We start from the raw sequence: 18,182 nt of genomic DNA, 5'->3' as shown, positions 1-18,182 counted from the left end.
GCACGCTGGGGTGTCCAGAAGATGCTGGCAATAAGCAAAGCAGGTGGAGTTTTAGAGGAAGCCAGGGTGTCCCTTGGCAATGCTTGAAACAAGGCCAGGCTTCTTTTGTTTAATAGAAAACTCTGAATCAAAAAGCTGAGAGAAGGAAAATGTTTGAATTAAAACAACAGCAGCAACAAGTAACAAAAAAGTAGCTATTATAAATCTTATTTTGCCAGTTCCTATAAGTTTTAAATGTTTAAACTCCATTTAAAAAACAAATTGTCTCCAGGATTTCTGTATATCATTGGGAAACCTGTGTGCCAGCTACTGACAACACAGAAAGGCAGCATCCCCTCATCATGTAGCCCTTGGTCCTGAGAGGCTGGAATTAGGTCAGCCCTAGGTCAGACCACAAGAAGCACCACATCTCCAGCCCAAACCCGGTGCCCAGGGAGGGATATGAGAAGCTGCGCAGCCTCCAACCAGTTGCAGCTCAGGGAATTGCTGAACAAAATGTAATTGATAATGTTGAGTGCTTTGTGTTAAGGAATTTAGTCAACCTGTACTTGAAGCTAAGCAAATTTTAAATAACTCTGTACCCACTCTCTTCACAAACACAGTTATCAACTGTGAAAATAATGGTGTTCTTTTTGTATGCTCCAAGGGGAATGATGAAAGAAGTTAAGAGAAGGTTTAGATTGGACATTAGGAAAAATTTCTTTGCTGCAAGAGTGGTGAGGTGTTGGAACAGGCTGCCCAGGGAGGTGGTGGAGTTACCATCCCTGGAGGTGTTCAAGAAGCTGTAGATGTTTCAGGATCTAGTTTATTGGTCATGGTAGTTGGCTTAGGGTTGGGTTTTCCAACCTTAATGATTCTATGATTCTCTGGCTCTATGATGATCCCATGTGTCTGTCATGCATTTTTCAGTAACATTTTCCTCTAAGTCTATATGAAGGGTCTATGTTATTTGTCCCTTCTCTTTACTGTTGGCCTTGTTGCTTCAGGGTTTTTCGATAATCTCCAGCATCTTCACTCATTATCTTGGTAGAATCTCCAACAGCATACAAACACCTTTGTCTGGTCCCATGTCCTGAGTTCACGTTCTTCTGTCTCTTTACTCTGAAATGAAATTGTTAAAGAAAAAAATGTGACCATAACACTGAGCAGAAAATAAAAAGACCACTTTAAGTTGAAAATTATTGTGGACCGAACTTTTTCCCCTAAAAAAAGAAAAGTTTCAGTAGGAGACAGTAGAAATTTGATGAGAAAACCTTTCAGTGGTTTTAATTTTAGAATAGCCATTGCATTTTTTTTTTTCAATAATAAAGAAGAAAACAAAAAGGGTAGGATTTCAGAGCAATTATGTGGAATTGTTTTTCACAGTGAGAAGCAGGTTACACTTGCTTCACTCGAATGACTAGGAGCCATTATGTATCGACTGATGCTTCTGAACTGCTACCCAACATTCATCTAAAATACTCACATATAACTCCTGAGTCTTTTAACTGGAGGAAGGTAAAGTGGGGAATATTGAATAAAGATCAAAGATACCTCAAAACCCTTGTTTGACAGAATTCTTGCCACTAGTAGAGCATTATGTCTTCATGTTACGTTAATATCAGCAGGGAGAGATCATCATAAAGCTTACAATTAACACACAACTGCACCAGCCAACCTTGGCAACATCTGGCATCTGGGAAGGGATAGGGCAAGAATTACAGTATCACAATACATTAGAGGTTTGAAGGGACCTCCAGAGATCATCAAGTCCAACCCCCCCTGCCAAAGCGGCATCACCCAGAGTGGTCCACACAGGAATGCATCCAGGTGGGTTTTGAATGTGTCCAGAGAATAAGAGTCCATAACCTCTCTGGAGATCCTGCTCCAGTGCTCTGTCACCCCCACTGTAAAGTAGTTTCTCCTCATGTTGAGGTGAAATCTTCTACGTTCCAGCTTGTATCTTTGTTCCTTGTGCTACCATTGTGTACCACCCAAAACAGTTTGGCCCCCTCCACTTCACACCCACCCCTCAGATATTTATGGACATTGACCAGATGCCCTCTCAGCCTTCTCCTCTCCAACCTAAACAGTCCCAGGGCTCTCAGTCTGTCCTACTACGGGAGGTGCTCAAGTCTTCTAATCATCCTCATGGCTCCCTGTTGGACTCTTTCCAGCAGATCTCTATCTCTCTTGAATTGGAGAGTCCAAAACTGGACACAGTATTCCAGATGTGGTCTCACCAGGATAGAGGGGGGAGAAGAACCTCCCTAGACCTGCTGGACACACTTGCTGCTCCTCAGGATACCATTGGACTCCTTGGCCACAAGTGCACATTGCTGTCCCATAGAGAACTTGCTGTCCACTAGGACTCCAAGGTCTTTCTTTGTGGTGCTGCTTTCCAGCAGGGCAGCCCCTCCTCCACTGGTGCCTGTTATTCTTCTGTTGTTTCCTTCAGATGTGATGGAAGGGCACTAGGATCTAAGTAATGTGGGAAAATGTCTGCTTCCAGCTGGAGAATGATAAGATTTCTTGGGGGCAGGCAGGGAAGCAGCCTAAGTGCTCCCCACCTTGGTCATGCAAAGCTTGGTCAGCTCTGCAGCTGCTGATGCTGCTTTAGGTGTCTGTTTGGCCAGTGCTGACTGAGTCAAAACTCCTCTCCACGGGGAAGGATTACACAACTGTGCTCCAAATCGTTGCCAGGCAGGGATTAAAATTGTGGAAATTCTTATAATAAAAGTAGTATGCATCTGCTCCTAAAAAAACAACCTCCAATAAATAAGTTTTTTAAAGTTAACACAAATGAATAAGGAAAATAAAATGTCCAAGTTTTGACTGCTACCCAAATGAGCAAACCCATTTTAAAGCACCCCCCCACCTTTTTTTCCCCCCTGACAGCAGACAAATGGAAAATGTTTTCAAAGTCAGCTAAGAAAATCAGGCATATAAAAAAAGGCAGCATACCATATGTCCACCAATATCTGGTACAACAGGAACATTAAGAAAGCCATTAGGATGGTGTCCCTATTGTGCCCAGGTATACAATAACATATGGTGCATTTCCTGCTTCACTGTGCCTTTCCTTGCTTTCATTGTTTAGCACCACTCATCTAGAGCTCAATTAATATAGTTTGTGCCTGCATTTCTCTGCAGAGTATTTTGAAATTCTTAGTTGCTGCTAAAATTAGCCTTTGGTTGTTTTTCAGTGCAAGTGCACAGTAAGTATTAATGGAAAGTGTGAATTTTTGTCCCCCCCAAACTTAAATGAAATGAAAATTTAAATTAAAATGAAAAGAAAAAGAGATATAAAATATTTTAAGGCAGCTGCATATGATACACTAATTATTATTATCTTCTTATTTAAGACCCCAAGCAATTTGCTGTAATGATGGTACTGAGAGGCATTACAAGGTTGTTGTTGATTCTAATCAATGGGGACTTCCCAAGGACAGCAGTAAGTATCTCACAGAAGTGTAAATTAGAGGCAAAAATACAGCAAGAGATTATAAGGTGACTATGTGCTGACAAATGTTCACCTGTACATGTGGAGAAGAGAAGGAAACCAAGATGTCTGAAAGACATCTCAGGTTGCAAGGGACCTCAGAGCTCATCTACTCCAACCTTCCTGCCATGGGCAAGGACACCTCTTAGCCTCAGCTGCTCAAGGCCTCATCCAACCCTGCCTTGAACACCCCCAAGGAGGAGATATCCACAGCTTCCCTGTGCATCTTGTTCCTGAGTCTCACCACCCTCATACTGAAGAACTTCTTCCTAAGATCAGGTCTAACCCTGCTCTCACTAACCTTAAAACCACTCTGCTGTCTTATTGCTAGATGCCCTTATGAAAAGTCCCTCTCCAGCCTTCCTGCAGAAGCTCTTCAGGTCTCTGGAAGGCAGCTCTAAGGTCTCTCCAAAGTCTTCTCTTCTCCAGGCTGAACGACCCCAGCACCCTCAGCCTATCCTCATAGCAGAGGTGTTCCAGCCCTTGGATCCTCTTTGTGACTCTTCTCTGGAGTTGCTCCAACCGCTCTGGCTCCTCCTTGTGATGGGGACACCAGAAGTGGATGCAGGTTTGAGGCAGGGCTCTCACAAGAGCAGAGTAAAGGGGCAGAACGTCCTCTCTTGACCTGATGGCCACTCCCCTTGTGCAACCTAAGTTATGGTTTGCCTTCTGGGCTGCAAGAAAATTATTTCTGGAAATTAAATAGATGAGTAAGTCTTCCACTTAGGATGAATATTATGTAGGGGGTTCCTAACAGAGAAGGGGTTTTTCATATGCTCTTTCATAAATTCAGGTCTTATTAACAGTGAGTTTTTTCAAAACAAAAATAATTTCCTTTTAAAAAAAGAGCAATTTCACTGATCTGGCACATAGCAAGAATCAAGATGACCTTTAAAAGTGCCTGTTTTTTTTTCTTACACTGTTTTCCCTTAATTCTCATCTAATGACATACTTTTGCTGAGCTGACTTTTTGTCATACCATCTTTCTTCAGTTCTGATGTTTCAGAAGCTGATCATGCCAGGTTACAGCATGGCCAAATGAAAAATCATTTCTGAAGGAATTGCTTCCTTTCAACCTCATGACAGAAGAAAAAGAAAAATCCATCCACTCTCCCCAACCAAACAGACACCAGAAATAGATAATTACAGCTTTTTAGGGAACTGACAATAACCTTTCTGATTATTCCAGCTTTGGGTTTTTAGAATGCTCTGAACCTATTGCAACAAATCAGAATATCCACATCATCTGCTTTTAAGGTGGAAGAATGTAGAAAAAAGGACTTTTCACAACTTGCTGAAAATACTGATGTGTTTGGGTTTTTTTGTATCCACCTCTATATATCAGTCTCATGCAACTGTGCCAATAAGTAAGCAATTCCTTGCATGTTGCAACAAAAGAGCAGAAAACGTCTTCAAGCTTGAATACAAAGCTTACCTCAACTCTTCTGCTGTTGCTGTTAGGGTTAAACACAAATTGGCTTTGTCACTGTTTTCTGCAAAATTATTATGTTGACATTTGTGTCAAAAGCACTCAAAATTTAAATATGTTTAAAAGTAAAAATTGAAAAAGAGATATCATAAATACTGAGGAGTGATTAAGGTAATTCAATCTATATGGGTTGGCTTTTCTTATATTGTCAGATAAAATGAGAGAAGAAAAGAAACCAATCAACCCATGACCAAGAAGCTAGATGACTTGTTTGTTAAAGAAGACAATCTAAAGTCTACCTGGGAAAGTAGGCATGTAGTCATAAGTAGTCACAGTCACTATAAGTTGCTTTTTGAAGGCTTATAAATTGATAATTGATGTAATGTGCTTTAATATTTCTTTACAAAATGCCTGCTGATTTCTGAACACAGGAACATTTCTTCTGGTCTTACAGGGAAGCTGCCATAGAATCATAGAATGGTCTGGGTTGGAAGGGTCCTCCAAAGGTCATCTAGTCCAACCCCTTCTGCAGTCAGCAGGGACATCCTCCACTAGATCATGTTGCCCAGAGCCCTGTTGAGCCTCAACTTGAATATCTCCAGGGATGGGGCCTCCACCACCTCCCCAGGCAACTTGTTTCACTGCTCCACTACCCTCATTTCAATAATATAGACACTCCTTTCTGCTTTAAGAGGTGTGATTTGCATGGAAGGCTTTTTGTCTGTGGGAATTTCTTTTTAATAGCAGAAAAAAAAAAAAAAAGAATAATAAAGCACACTTGGCACAAGCTCATTTCTTATTTCTTTTTTTATGCATTGAGATCCAGTTTCTGCAGTAATATCTTCACCTACATAATCTCCAGGCCAATAAAAAGCACAATCATTTCCCTTCCCAGTAATTACATGGTTGCCAGCTTCAATATAGTTCCATTTACCTTTTCAGAATACTTAACTTTTTAACAGTTGCTCAACATGTATCTTCATTACTTGCCTTTCACTTCTTAGAGGTATGAAAAGCACTTAACTCTGTAGCAGACATTAACTCTCCGCATTCCCCACCCCTTGTCCACTTGTTCTCCATCCAAATTTGTCTTGAAACTAAGGCACATTGAAGGTCATCTAGTTCCAACTCCCTTGCCATGGGCAGGGACATCTTTCACCAGCCTGGGTTGCTTAAGGACTCATCCAACCTGGTTTTGAACACCTCACTCCAGCAGGGGTGCATCCACAGCCTTCCTGGCCAACTTGTTCCAGTGTCTCACCACACTCACCGTAAAGAATTTCTTTCTAATCTCCACTCTCATTCTGCCCTTCTAAAGCTTCAATCCATTCCCTCTCATCCTATCACTATGAGTCCTTGTAAAAAGTCCCTTCTTAGCTTTCTTGTAGGCCCCTTTCAAGGTACTGAAAGGCTGCTATTGGATCCTGAATGTCTACTAATACTTAATCTGAAAATGAAGTTATCTTCAAAGTAAGCCTAAAACCAGGCATAAACAACAAAATTAACCATTGCATGGTTGAAGTGTTTAAAAAGCACTTGAAATGTGGGGAAAAAAACCCCAAACTTGCGATACTACAGTATGATTCAACATTATGCCTCTTAGTTACAGGTATTGAATGAAAGTTCCGCAAGTTTGGGAGGCACTGGGGAGTTCTGCCGTACACCACATTCTGCCTTAGACACCAAACATTGTTCATCTTGGATATCATTAAGGTCTGATATCTCTCCAGCTGAATGGAGTAAAAACTAAGGCTGTGCATCACTGCTGTGTTGTGATTGTGAGCTCTGCAACACTCTGAAAACCTTGCCTTTAGAACTGGTGAGGCTGAGAAGCAGAATGGGAATGTTCACATTACTTATTCTGCTCCCAGCTTCACATTCTGACATGATAGTAGCTACTATCTCACAAGCTGTTAAACATAGCATGCAGCTAGGAAATTATCTGTCTGGGAGCTTGAACCTCAGTTTCAAATATCACAAAGCATTAATCTCTAGCTTTGTGGTTTGTAAGGTTCTGACTGCTGAAATCATGTGGGGGCCAAAGTGAAAAACAACAATGGTGATGGTAATCTGGTGACATAAAGGTTTCATTATCTTGGGACCTACCATGTCTGATAAAACAGCACAAGGGCTCTCAAGACTAGCAAAAATGTCTTAAGTGTGTAAACATCAAGGGGAGAGCACAGAGCCCTAAATGGCAGTAAAGCAGATAAAGACAAAAGCAGGCAAAGACAAAAGCAGGCAAAGAAGAAAGCAAAAAAAGACAAGAAGGAAAACACAATTAGATAAGACTCTTCTTGCTTTCCTTGTCCATATCTTGGAACAGCAATTTATTTATTTACCAGTGTGTTAGAACAACAAATTGTTACTTGCCAAATAGCATTCATGGGTTTGATTTCCTATTGGAAAAAATAATATGTGTTTTTTGAATTTTCCAGTGAGAAATTATGCCTGAAATTGTCCACATCTCAATTACATTCACAACATACTAATTCTCAACACACTTCTGGGTGAGTTGTCTTCCTCAAGGCCTCATCCAACCTGGCCTTAAACACCTCCAGGGAGGGGCCATCCACAACCTCCCTAGGCAACCTGTTCCAGTGTCTCCCCACCTTCGCTGGAAAGAAATTCTTCCTAATCTCCAGTCTAAATCTGCCTTCCTCAGGCTCCAATCCATTTCCTCTCATCCTATGACTTGTAAAAAGTCCCTTCCTGGCTTTCTATTAGGACCCCTTCAGGTACCAGAAGGCTGCTAAGTCCCCCTGGAACCTTCTCTTCTCTAGGCTGAATAGCCCCAGCTCTCTCATCTTGTCCCCACAGGGGAGGTTCTCCAGACCTCTGATCATCTTTGTGGTGTCCTCTGGACCTGCTCCAGCAGTTTGATATCCTTCTTATGCTGGGGGCACCAGAGCTGGACACAGTGCTCCATTTCCATGGAACATTTTAGTGGTGTTAAGAACTTGTAAGTTTGCTCAAGAAATTAGACATTTAGAAACAACATACCAATAATATCAATGATGTTAACTCCACTTTTATTTTATAGTCTTTTATTTTGGCACAATTGTCACTTGGGAATTTTTATGACAAGTGCCACTGTACTGGGAAGGGAAAGACGTCCCTTAGTGGTAATGTCATCTTATGAATGAAGCACTGAAAGCATCCCTGAAAGGAACACTCTAGATGTGTACTGCTGTGATGAGATGATACCACAGCTTGGTGAATTTGCTCAGATTGCAGTGTGTGAAAGCTGTCATAGAATTTGAAGTGCTAATGGTGATCAAATGATGCTTCAAAATGCTTCCTTTCTCCCCCCTCCCCCCTGCTTTGTTGCTTTATCTGTAAACATGCCTCCAGAGTGGGCAAGCAGACAAAATCCATTATTTGAAAGCATCTCAGAAGCTTCTTCCAAGAAAAATGAATAACATACACTAAGACTTTTTTTTTTCCAAGTGACAGTAAATGCAAATCACAGCAGGAGGCTTTCAAGTATGGAGCTGATGGATGACAAACATTTTACCCTATAAACCAAAAAAATGTCTGTAATATAAGCTTGAACTTTTTGGAAATGCTGTTGAAAGAAGCTATCTCATGAAAATGCTTCCCAATGCTATCTGAAAACTGGGAGTTAATCTTCTGGTCTCTAGACTAAAATACAGCTGAAATATGTGTTGAGAAGTGATAAGAACACTGAAAAGGTTTAATTAAAGCACTCAGGAATAATAATAAAAATAGAGCTACTGACACAGAAACTGTCATGACAAACTATCTGTTGAAGAATCATTAAGATCTGGAAAACACACAGCTGACTGCAGAAAATGGTTAAAAACTCTTACAGTTGGAGACAATTGGCTTATCTGGGCCACGATACACAATTATGATGTTCAGCATAAGGTCATCCACTTACTCTGATACAGGCAGGAAAGATGAAATTTGAAATGGTAGAATCATAGAATCCCTTAAGTTGGAAAAGACCTTTGAGATCATTGAGTCCAAGTGTTAACCTGGCAAGGTTAGCCAGCCTGACACTAAACCATGATCTTAAGCACCATATCTACACATCTTTTACATACCTCCAGTGATGATGATTTTACCACTTCCCTAGGAGGCCTGGTCCAATGTCTGGGACCAATGTCTGTCTTTTATAAATGATATGCAATGAGTGTTGATCCATAAATTATTTGTCCATAAAATACACTTCAATATTATTGTATTTAGCATTAGCAGTAAAGCATCTGACTGGTTAATTACTGTGATGGGTTATGCCCATACTGAAAGCAGAGCGGGGAGGGCTTGTGAGGGCATTGCCCTCCCTGGAGGGGGTTTTGCCCCTGGAAAATGGAGTTAGTCTGTTCCACTCTCCCTCCCTGTCTAGCAAGCCTATAAAAAGGAGAACACTGAAGCCATTATCTTTCAGCTCCTGCTTTTGCCTGGATGAGGACTGCTGCTGTCTCCCTGCTTCTCTGCCACGTGATCAGGCCTGATCCTTCTCCCTACAACCACTCCTCTTCCAAGAGTCTGGTTTTGTATTCATATTTTTTCCCCCATCCATCCTTGTTCCTTATCCTTGTGAACCCTTGTGAACACACACACACACACACACACACACACACACACACACACACACACACACACACACACATATGTATATATTGTTTAAAGAAAATGCTTTACCTCTCTACTTCCAAGCCAACTCCAAATTATTTTTGGTGGATTTGCTTCTTCCCTTTCTTTTCCTCTCTGTTGGGAAAGAGGAGGGGGGAGCAGGGGAGAGATTCTCAGCCTTGCCCCCATCTGAGCTATTAAATCCCAGTTAGGGTTCAAACCACCACAATTACCAAACTAGTAAACCCTGTTAATCATTCTACACATGGTGCTTGTGTTTAGTGACAGAATAAATTCAGGAATGATCAATGATTCATTTTAAGAGCAGTTATGGTGACATTCCTTTTTTAATTATTTTGTATTCTTATATATTTTTTAATCCTGTATTTAGCAATAACATTCAGTGCTTTAGGCTCAGCTTCAGAATAACACCTTGGTTATCTTTACTTGTATATAGCAATCACTGAATGAAGTTAATCCCCTGGAGAAAATGGATTATTGCCACCAATTAGAAGTTTAATCTACAAACTTAACACTTATTGGTTCTCATTGCTTGTTGCCTTAAAAAAATGTTAGTGGTTTTACCAAATACTTGCTCAAGCAGTGACGTAATCATTTCAAAACAATCAAATGAAAAAGAAAAAATTCTAAGTTCTTCTCAACAATCTTGAGAAAGCTGATGGGATTTTCTTGGTGCCTCTTCAGGATGATGCTCTCCTGGAGCACCTCTCCTATGGAGACAGATGGAAAGAGTTGGGGCTATTCAGTCTGGAGAAGAGCAGGCTCCAAGGAGACCTTATTGTGGCCTTCCAGTATCTGAAGGGGGCTACAAGAAAACTGGGGAGGGAATTTTTAGGGTGTCAGATAGTGACAAGACTGGCGGGGAATGGAGCAAAACTTGAAGTGGGAAGATTCAGATTGGATGTTAGGAAGAAGTTCTTCATCATGAGGGTGGTGAGACACTGGAACAGGTTGCCCAGGGACGTGGCAGAAGCCTCATCCCAGGATGTTTTTAAGGCCAGACTGGATGTGGCTGTGAGCAACCTGATCTAGTGAGAGGTGTCCCTGCCATGGCAGGGGGCTTGGAACTAGATGATCCTTGAGGTCCCTTCCAATCCTAACAATTATATGATTCTATGTTCTATGCAATCAGGAAAACAAATAAAACACTGCAGACTTTGAAATTGAAAATATGCGATTTTATAACCTTAGAGCATTTATAGTTTCAGAAAAGCCAATACATCCTATAAACAAAATGAGCTTCAATAATAGTGTGTTGTTAGACAAGATAGAATCATCCTGCTTACTTTACTCCAAATAAATGATTTGGTGTTTGAAGATGTAGCCTTTTTTGGGTATTGCAAGAGCTTGACAAGATGTCTTTGTTGATTGAGCCACCCCATGGTTCAGATAGAACCAGCCATTTTTCAAGCATATACGTACATTTCATCAAAGCTTGATTGGGAAAAATCTGCTTGTGTAATAGAAGATCATAGAATCATAGAATCAATACAGTTGGAAGAGACCTCAAAGATCACCAAGTCCAACGTGTCACCCATGACCTCAAGACTACTAAACCATGGCACCAAGTGCCACGTCCAAAGATATTTAGTATTTGCCTTAATCCTTGAATTAAAAGTTTTATACACCCTTGTAAATGGTTTATTTTACACAGGCTGACTCTGCCTTGTCATCCACACAGATATCTCTTTCCACTCTTGCTAATGGGTTTGAGAATTTAGCCTTTAGCATCAGTGGAGCCACAGGTTTGAAATATAGATTCACAGAGTGGTTTGGGTTGGAAGAGACCTTGAAGACCAACTAGTTCCCACCCACGTGCCATGAGCTCAATGTCTCAAGGTCTCATACAACCTGGCCTTGAACACTTCCAGGAAGGAGGCATCCACAACCTCCCTGGGCAACCTGATCCCTTACTGCAAAGAATTTCTTTCTAATCTTCAGTGTAAATCTGTCTTTCTCAAGCTTCAATCCATTCCCTCTCATCCTATCACTACCAGCCCCTCTAAAAAGTCTCTCCCTGGATTTCTTGTAGCCCATTTTCAGGTACTTCCTGACAATAGGCTGATTGTGATATAAAGATGCTAGTTGCATATTACATATGATTGGTCTTTGGTTTTACTGTGATATGGCAGTGTTATAGTACCAATTTTTGCATTTCTAACACTTGTGCTTTGTTTCTAAGAAGTTTCTCCTTCTTGGCATTTTCACATTGCTCCTGATTTATTTCATCCTCTGTTGATCAGACACATTAACACTGTAATATATGTGTCATTCCATCATATTTCTCCAGCTACTTCTTTCCACTTTTTTCATGTGGATACTTTGACAGCTCTAGGCTGCTGTCAGTCATGGTTGCTATGCTGATAAAAAACCCCAAACCACAAAATCCCACACAGTAACAAAAATCGTAGTCTGAGTTTTATGCCCGGATAGAAATGTGGTTGCTTCTCAGCCTGCTTCCTAGGCTCATTAAAATGACACAGCATTGCTTCAGAATGCTGCAATTTACAATATAATAAGACAAGTTATTTTTCTCAGAGACTATGATGTGATGGATTTCAGTTTGCTATAATTACTTCAACTCCAGTGATTCAGTTATATGTAGGGTGGTTATATCTTAGCAGAAATTAGGAAAATTAACCATATCTTATTAAGAGAAATTAGGGGCTGATTAATTACAGAAACTCTTAATGAAATTGACTCTCTTTTCAGCAGGTTTCCCACTTCAGCTACAGTGTTACTGATTGATATTACAGATACTCAATGTTTATCTATATATTGTCACAGAAGACCTGGATATTTCATGTCACAATTAGGAAAAGACAAAACCGTTCTGACAGTTTGAAGAGAAATATTGTTGGAAAACTACTGGTAGTGCGATGGCCAAGAATCATTAACAATCTGGTGCTTATTTCTGAACAGGTGTACAATTTAATTATCAAAGCCAATGGGTGACATTAATGCCAGTTTCAGAGAGGCTGGAGGTTCTGAGCCAATAAGCAAATAAATATCTCATTTCAGTCAGACAATCTAAGATAATCAGGAGCAGTCGGCAGTGGTGTGGAAGATACTGCAGGCAAAGAAATAAAACTGGTACTTTTAATTCCCTGTGGTAAAAATAAACAGCACTTGTCACACTGACACAGTCCTGCCAGGGTAGTTTGGCCTTCATTAGCCCCTGAGATAATTCCAGATCTCACATGGAATTATAAGGGGCAAGATGCAAACAGAGAAGTTACACGTAAAGCACAACAAGCTATTACTTGGATGCTTTCCCTCTTTGAGTTTAATTGTCTTAAGTGACAAGCTTCTAAAAGTTTTGACTAGGATAATTTATCCAAGAAAACAAATCTATGAGCCTAGAAGATGCAATTTCCTTAGGGTCTTAGGAATAAACCATTTAGATGTTGGAGTAAAATAGCTTTTACTTGTAAACTCTATTAATATTTTTTTTAAATATAATTGCATTGTAGGGAAAAAAAACCCAACAACTAACTTTTTACTGACAAAAATTCCAGTAGGAATTGCATTAATATCCTTGGACACTAGGAATACCAAAAAGAATAAAACCCTTTGGTAAAGCTAAAAAGAAGGATTATCCACTTTCCATGATTTTCTCCAAAAAGGAAGATCTTATTCTAACAGATTCTTCCACCCTAACTTTTAAAGAACCTTTCAAATGTCTAACTTATTTCACTTCTAACATTCACCTTTTAAATAGGTGATTAGAAAAACATCCTCCCCCTGCCTCCAGTCTGGTTTCATATACCAAAGTCAAACCCATTGAGTCCAGAAGAGGGCCACAAGGATGATCCCTCTGCTATGAGGGTACACTTAGGAGCTGGGGTTGTTCAGCCAGGACAAAAGAATATGCCAGGGGGGCCTAAGAGCTGTCTTCCAATATCTGAAGGGATCCTGCAGGAAGGCTGGAGAAGGACTTTTCATGAGGGTATCTAATGACAGGACTAGGGGGAAGGGTTTGAAGCTGAGGGAGAGCAGGGTTAGACTGGAGCTGAGGAAGAAGTTCTTCAGTACAAGAGTGGTGAGAATCTGGAACAGGCTGCGCAGATTGATTGTGGATGCCCCCTCCCTAGAAGTGTTTAAAGCCAGACTGGATGAGGCCTTGGGCAATCAAGTCTAGTTGAAAGTCACCTCTGCTCATGACTGACAAGTTGGAGTAGATGATCTCTCAGGTCTCTTCCAACCTGAGCCATTCTCTGATTATTTGTTCACGGAGTGTTTTCACTTACATAGTTTTCTTACTTGTGGTCACAGCATAGAAATAGATGTTCATCTAATACATGTGAAATAAAAAGTTTTCCTCATGTTGGTCATCTTTTACAGTAGTTTATACATGAAAGCCTCACTGGTGTTCTGGGGATTAAATATTAATTTTCCAGACTATGATATTTATACAATCAGGTCAATATCATGAGATAAATTAAGTAAGACTAAAAGAAATCCAATGTCATTTCTGGTATCATTTCTGCTTGACATAAAATACAAATCCTATGGCATTTAAAGGAAAGGCATATGGCAATTAGTAGATATGGGCAAGGTGTTTTAAGTGTGAATAACTAACCGCTCAACCAGCCTGAGTAGGTCAGTGTCCTGTGAGCTTTAAATAAACAGGGATAACTCAACCATGTTAGATACCTGGTGATTTACAATCTGGTTCTTCTGCTGCTGATACAGCTGATAAAAAGCAGTATTGAAGTTGGTGATCCACGGCATTGAAAAGCTTAGAAAATGAAAACAGGGAAGGAGAGACTGAGGGGGGAAGACACAGAGTGAGCAAGGGGGGAAGAGTGATGGGAGGGAAGAGAGCAAGAAGAAGGAAAGCTTGAGAGTTGCAGTAATAGTCATAGCCATAGCTATAGTCATAATCATAACCATATAGCCATATCCAGAGTCATAGCCATAGCCATGGTTGTAGCTATAGTCATAATCATAGCCATATAGCCATAGCCATAGTACTCATAATCATAGCCATAGTCATAGTACTTCTCTCTTAACAACAAAACTGGGATTTCTGAGCTGTAAACCACAATTTTTCCCTTGTATATTTGGTCAGAACAGCCACTCTGAACTTACACAGCTGATGTTACAACTGCATCGTGACTACACTTATTTTTTTAAACTAAGGTTTTGAGTTATTCATAGGTTGGTTTTTACATGATTGCACACTGAACAATCAAAAATTTTTTTCTGTATGCTATGTTGTCACCAAACTACATTAGAGGAGAGCTGTCAGGCTAAAGATTAAATGAGTTTTCTAAGTTTGGCAAGGGTTTTAGTATCTTAAACTGCTTTGCTGAAGATTTAAGTAAGCAATTGGGCATTTTTTTGGGGAGCATAAGACACCACTAGGGGTTACAAGAGTGGGAGTAAGTCAAGCAGCCTGCAATATGTTCTCTTTCAAGTCAATACATGCAAAAATCTTTTCCCATGCTGTGATGCAAACCTACTTCAACGACATCAGAAATGAAAAGAGCTGGGGGTTTGTTGTTGCTCTCAGTGTCACAAAACAAACCACACAAATCCCCTAACAATGCAGACACAAAACAAAGCCAGCACCCCAGCTATTCCAAAACCATTTAGCTCTGAAGAAGGCAATATCCACCATAATAACTTAATCAGACAGCCTGGCAGCTTAATACATAAACACAGCTATTAGAGTGGAATAAAGAGAAAAAAAAACCAAAACCCACAACAACCCAAAACTCAGCCTTCTCCCTCAGCAGGCTGAGTGGTGTTACTCCTGACAGTAATTATATGGTGCTCTGCTACAGGCAGCACATAATTTTGTGTTTAGTTGATAACTGTAAATTACCAAAAAGAAAAAAAAGAAACAAACCCCAAACAACCAAGCCAGCAACTATCCTTTTGATTCACACATTTTAATCATTGTTTACTGCAAGCACTTGCAGCTCATGTTAATTTTAAAGAACTGCACGAGCACGACTTTCCCAGTCACCAAACTTTTAATTGAACAAAATAAGGTGAAAAAAAATAATTGTGATAGACTCAGTAAAGGAACTTTATGCATGCATAATTAAAACAAAACAAAACACCAGTATTTTTTTAATGGTCAAGATTTGGTGATGACATCCAGCACATGGAAGAATATGACTCTGGAGCTTATAGAGCAGAAAATCACAAGGCACAATTTCAGGCCATTTCCTCTTGTCTTGTCACCTGATACTAGAGAGAGGAAACTGACCTCTACCTCACTGCAACCTCCTTTCAGGGAGTTCTAGAGAGCAATGAGATTGTTCCTCAGCCTCCTCTTTTCCAGACTAAACAACATGAGATCCCTCAGCTGTTCTTCACCAGATGTTTTCCCTAGACCCTTCATGAGTTTTGTTGCCTATCTCTGGACATGCTCTAGCACCTCAATGTCTTGTAGTGAGGGGCCCAAAATAGAAGATGTTAAAAGAGTCTGTCCAGCAGATCAAGGGAGGTTCTCTTCCCCCTCTACTCTGCCCTGGTGAGGCTCCACCTGGAATATTGCATCCATTTCTGGGATCCCCAGTTCAAAAGGGACAGAGATCTGGGGGAGACAGTCCAAGCATGTTTAACGGACTGGAGCACTGCATTCTTCCTAATGTCTAATCTAAATCTCCCCTCCTCTAGCTTGGATCCATTCCCCCCAGTCCTATCACCACCTGACACCCTATAAAAAGTCCCTCACCAGCTTTCTTGTAGCCCCCTTCAAATATTGGAAGGCCACAATAAGGTCTCACTGGAGCCTTCTTTTCTCCAAACTGAACAACCCACTCTGTCAGCCTGCCCTCATAGGAGGGCTTCCTAGTGGTAAAATGAAGGTGGTTTGAAGATGACTGTGTAAGGGAAGAGCAAAACTCAAAGAGAGACTGCAACTTGCTTGTTTACTGCAGAAAGGTTTCAGGCTGACATAGTATGCATATCTTGGTTTTGTTTTCTCAGTCACCACAGTATCTCTAAGAGTCATGTTGCTGGTTAATTTGCGAACTAGAGCCAAACTTCTGAGCAAATGCTTTTCATAGAGTATCACTATAAGAGAACATCTCAGTTTATTTATTCAATTAATTTGTTGTCAAGTAACTCCACTGCATCAGAGATAACTTAAAATAAATATGTACTGTTCTGTGACTCAAGAATATGACCCAAATAGCTCTAGAGATGAGCTCTTTTTTATATCTCAAATATGATTACAATTACTATTTGCAAAATAAGAGATCCCTACTTGAATACTCACACTGAATATGATTTGACAGGCAGGAAAGGTTACCACAGAAACAAGGCTGGAGAAATGTACTCAAGCAAGGGCTCCAACATTTGGTTTTCAGTTTCAGAGTTAGAGTAGCAAATTGCAGATAGAGTAAAACAAAGCAGAAACCCAAACCATGGTCTCTTGGTGCAGATTCTCATCCTTGAGCTATTAGAAAGTGATAGGAGCACACAGGAAATTTCAGAGTGTAATACTTTGTAAGGAACAGATATTGCTGAAAAACAGGAGCATCTCCTAAGTGAAAATAATTAAGAACAAAATTCCAATGACAAACTTATTTCCTTATATGTAGTTGCTGTCTGCAACTACCTGAAGGGAGATTGTAGCCAGGTGGGGGTTGGTCTCTTCTCCCAGGCAACCAGCACCAGAACAAGAGGACACACTCTCAAGCTGCACCAGGGGAGGTTTAGGCTGGATGTTAGGAAGAAGCTCTTCACAGAAAGCATGTTTGGCCATTGGAATGGGCTGCCCAGGGGGGTGGTGGAGTCACCATCACTGGAGATGTTTAAGAAGAGCCTGGATGGGGCACTTGATGCCATGGTATAGTTGATTAGATGGTGTTGGGTGATAGGTTGGATTCAGTGATCTCGAAGGTCTTTTCCAACCTGGTTAATGCTATTCTATTCTATTCTGCTCTAATTTGCAAACACAGAACTTTATCTGACTAATGATGGGTAGGAATACAGTAAACAACACCATGCTATGTCTAATGTGAAGATGAGGCTGTTGTTAACAAACTACATTTAATTTTAGAATCATAGAATTGTCAGGGTTGGAAGAGACTGCAAGGATCATCCAGTTCCAACCCCCCTGTCATGGGCAGAGACCGCTCACACTAGGTCAGGTTGCTCACATCCAGCCTGTCCTTAAAAACATCCAGGGATGAGGCTTCTGCCACCTCCCTTGGCAACCTGGCTCTTCTCTGGAAACATTTCAGAGCACCTCCAGATCCTTCCTGTAATAGGGGCTCCATAACTGGACATAGTGCTCCAGGTGGGGTCTCACCAGAGTGGAGTATAGGGGTAGAGGGGGAGAATCACCTCCCTCAACCTGCTGGCCACACCTGATGCAGCCCAGGATCTGGTTGGCTTTCTAGACTGCAAGTGCACACTGGTGAGCTTCTCCCAAATCTTTTTCTTTAGGGCTGCTCTCCAGCCAGTCCCTATCCAGCCTATATTGGGGATTGCCCTGACCCAGACGCAGGACCTTCTACTTGGTCTTGTTGAACCTCATGAGGTTGTCATGGGCCCAGCTCTCCAGCCTGTCAAGGTCTCTCTGGATGGATCCTTTCCTGCCAGCGTGTTTGCTGCACCACACAGCTTGGTGCTGTCAGAGAACTTGCTGAGCATGCCTCAATGCCACTGTCCATGTCACCA

At 40.9% G+C, this 18,182-nt stretch overlaps 1 protein-coding gene across 1 annotated transcript in view; it reads right to left on the bottom strand.

Moving 5' to 3' along the window:
* Positions 1-980: 980 nt before the first annotated feature.
* Positions 981-18,182, bottom strand: part of CCDC102B (coiled-coil domain containing 102B) — a 113,418-nt gene continuing 96,216 nt past the window's right edge. The window contains 1 exon segment of the mRNA XM_054164321.1: positions 981-1,101. Coding sequence (XP_054020296.1) covers positions 1,012-1,101 — 90 coding nt within the window. The 3' untranslated portion in view covers positions 981-1,011.

The sequence above is a fragment of the Dryobates pubescens genome, chromosome 9 (assembly GCF_014839835.1).
Source record: "Dryobates pubescens isolate bDryPub1 chromosome 9, bDryPub1.pri, whole genome shotgun sequence".
Classification (NCBI taxonomy): Eukaryota; Metazoa; Chordata; class Aves; order Piciformes; family Picidae; genus Dryobates; species Dryobates pubescens.
This window is presented reverse-complemented; position numbering and strand designations above follow the sequence as displayed.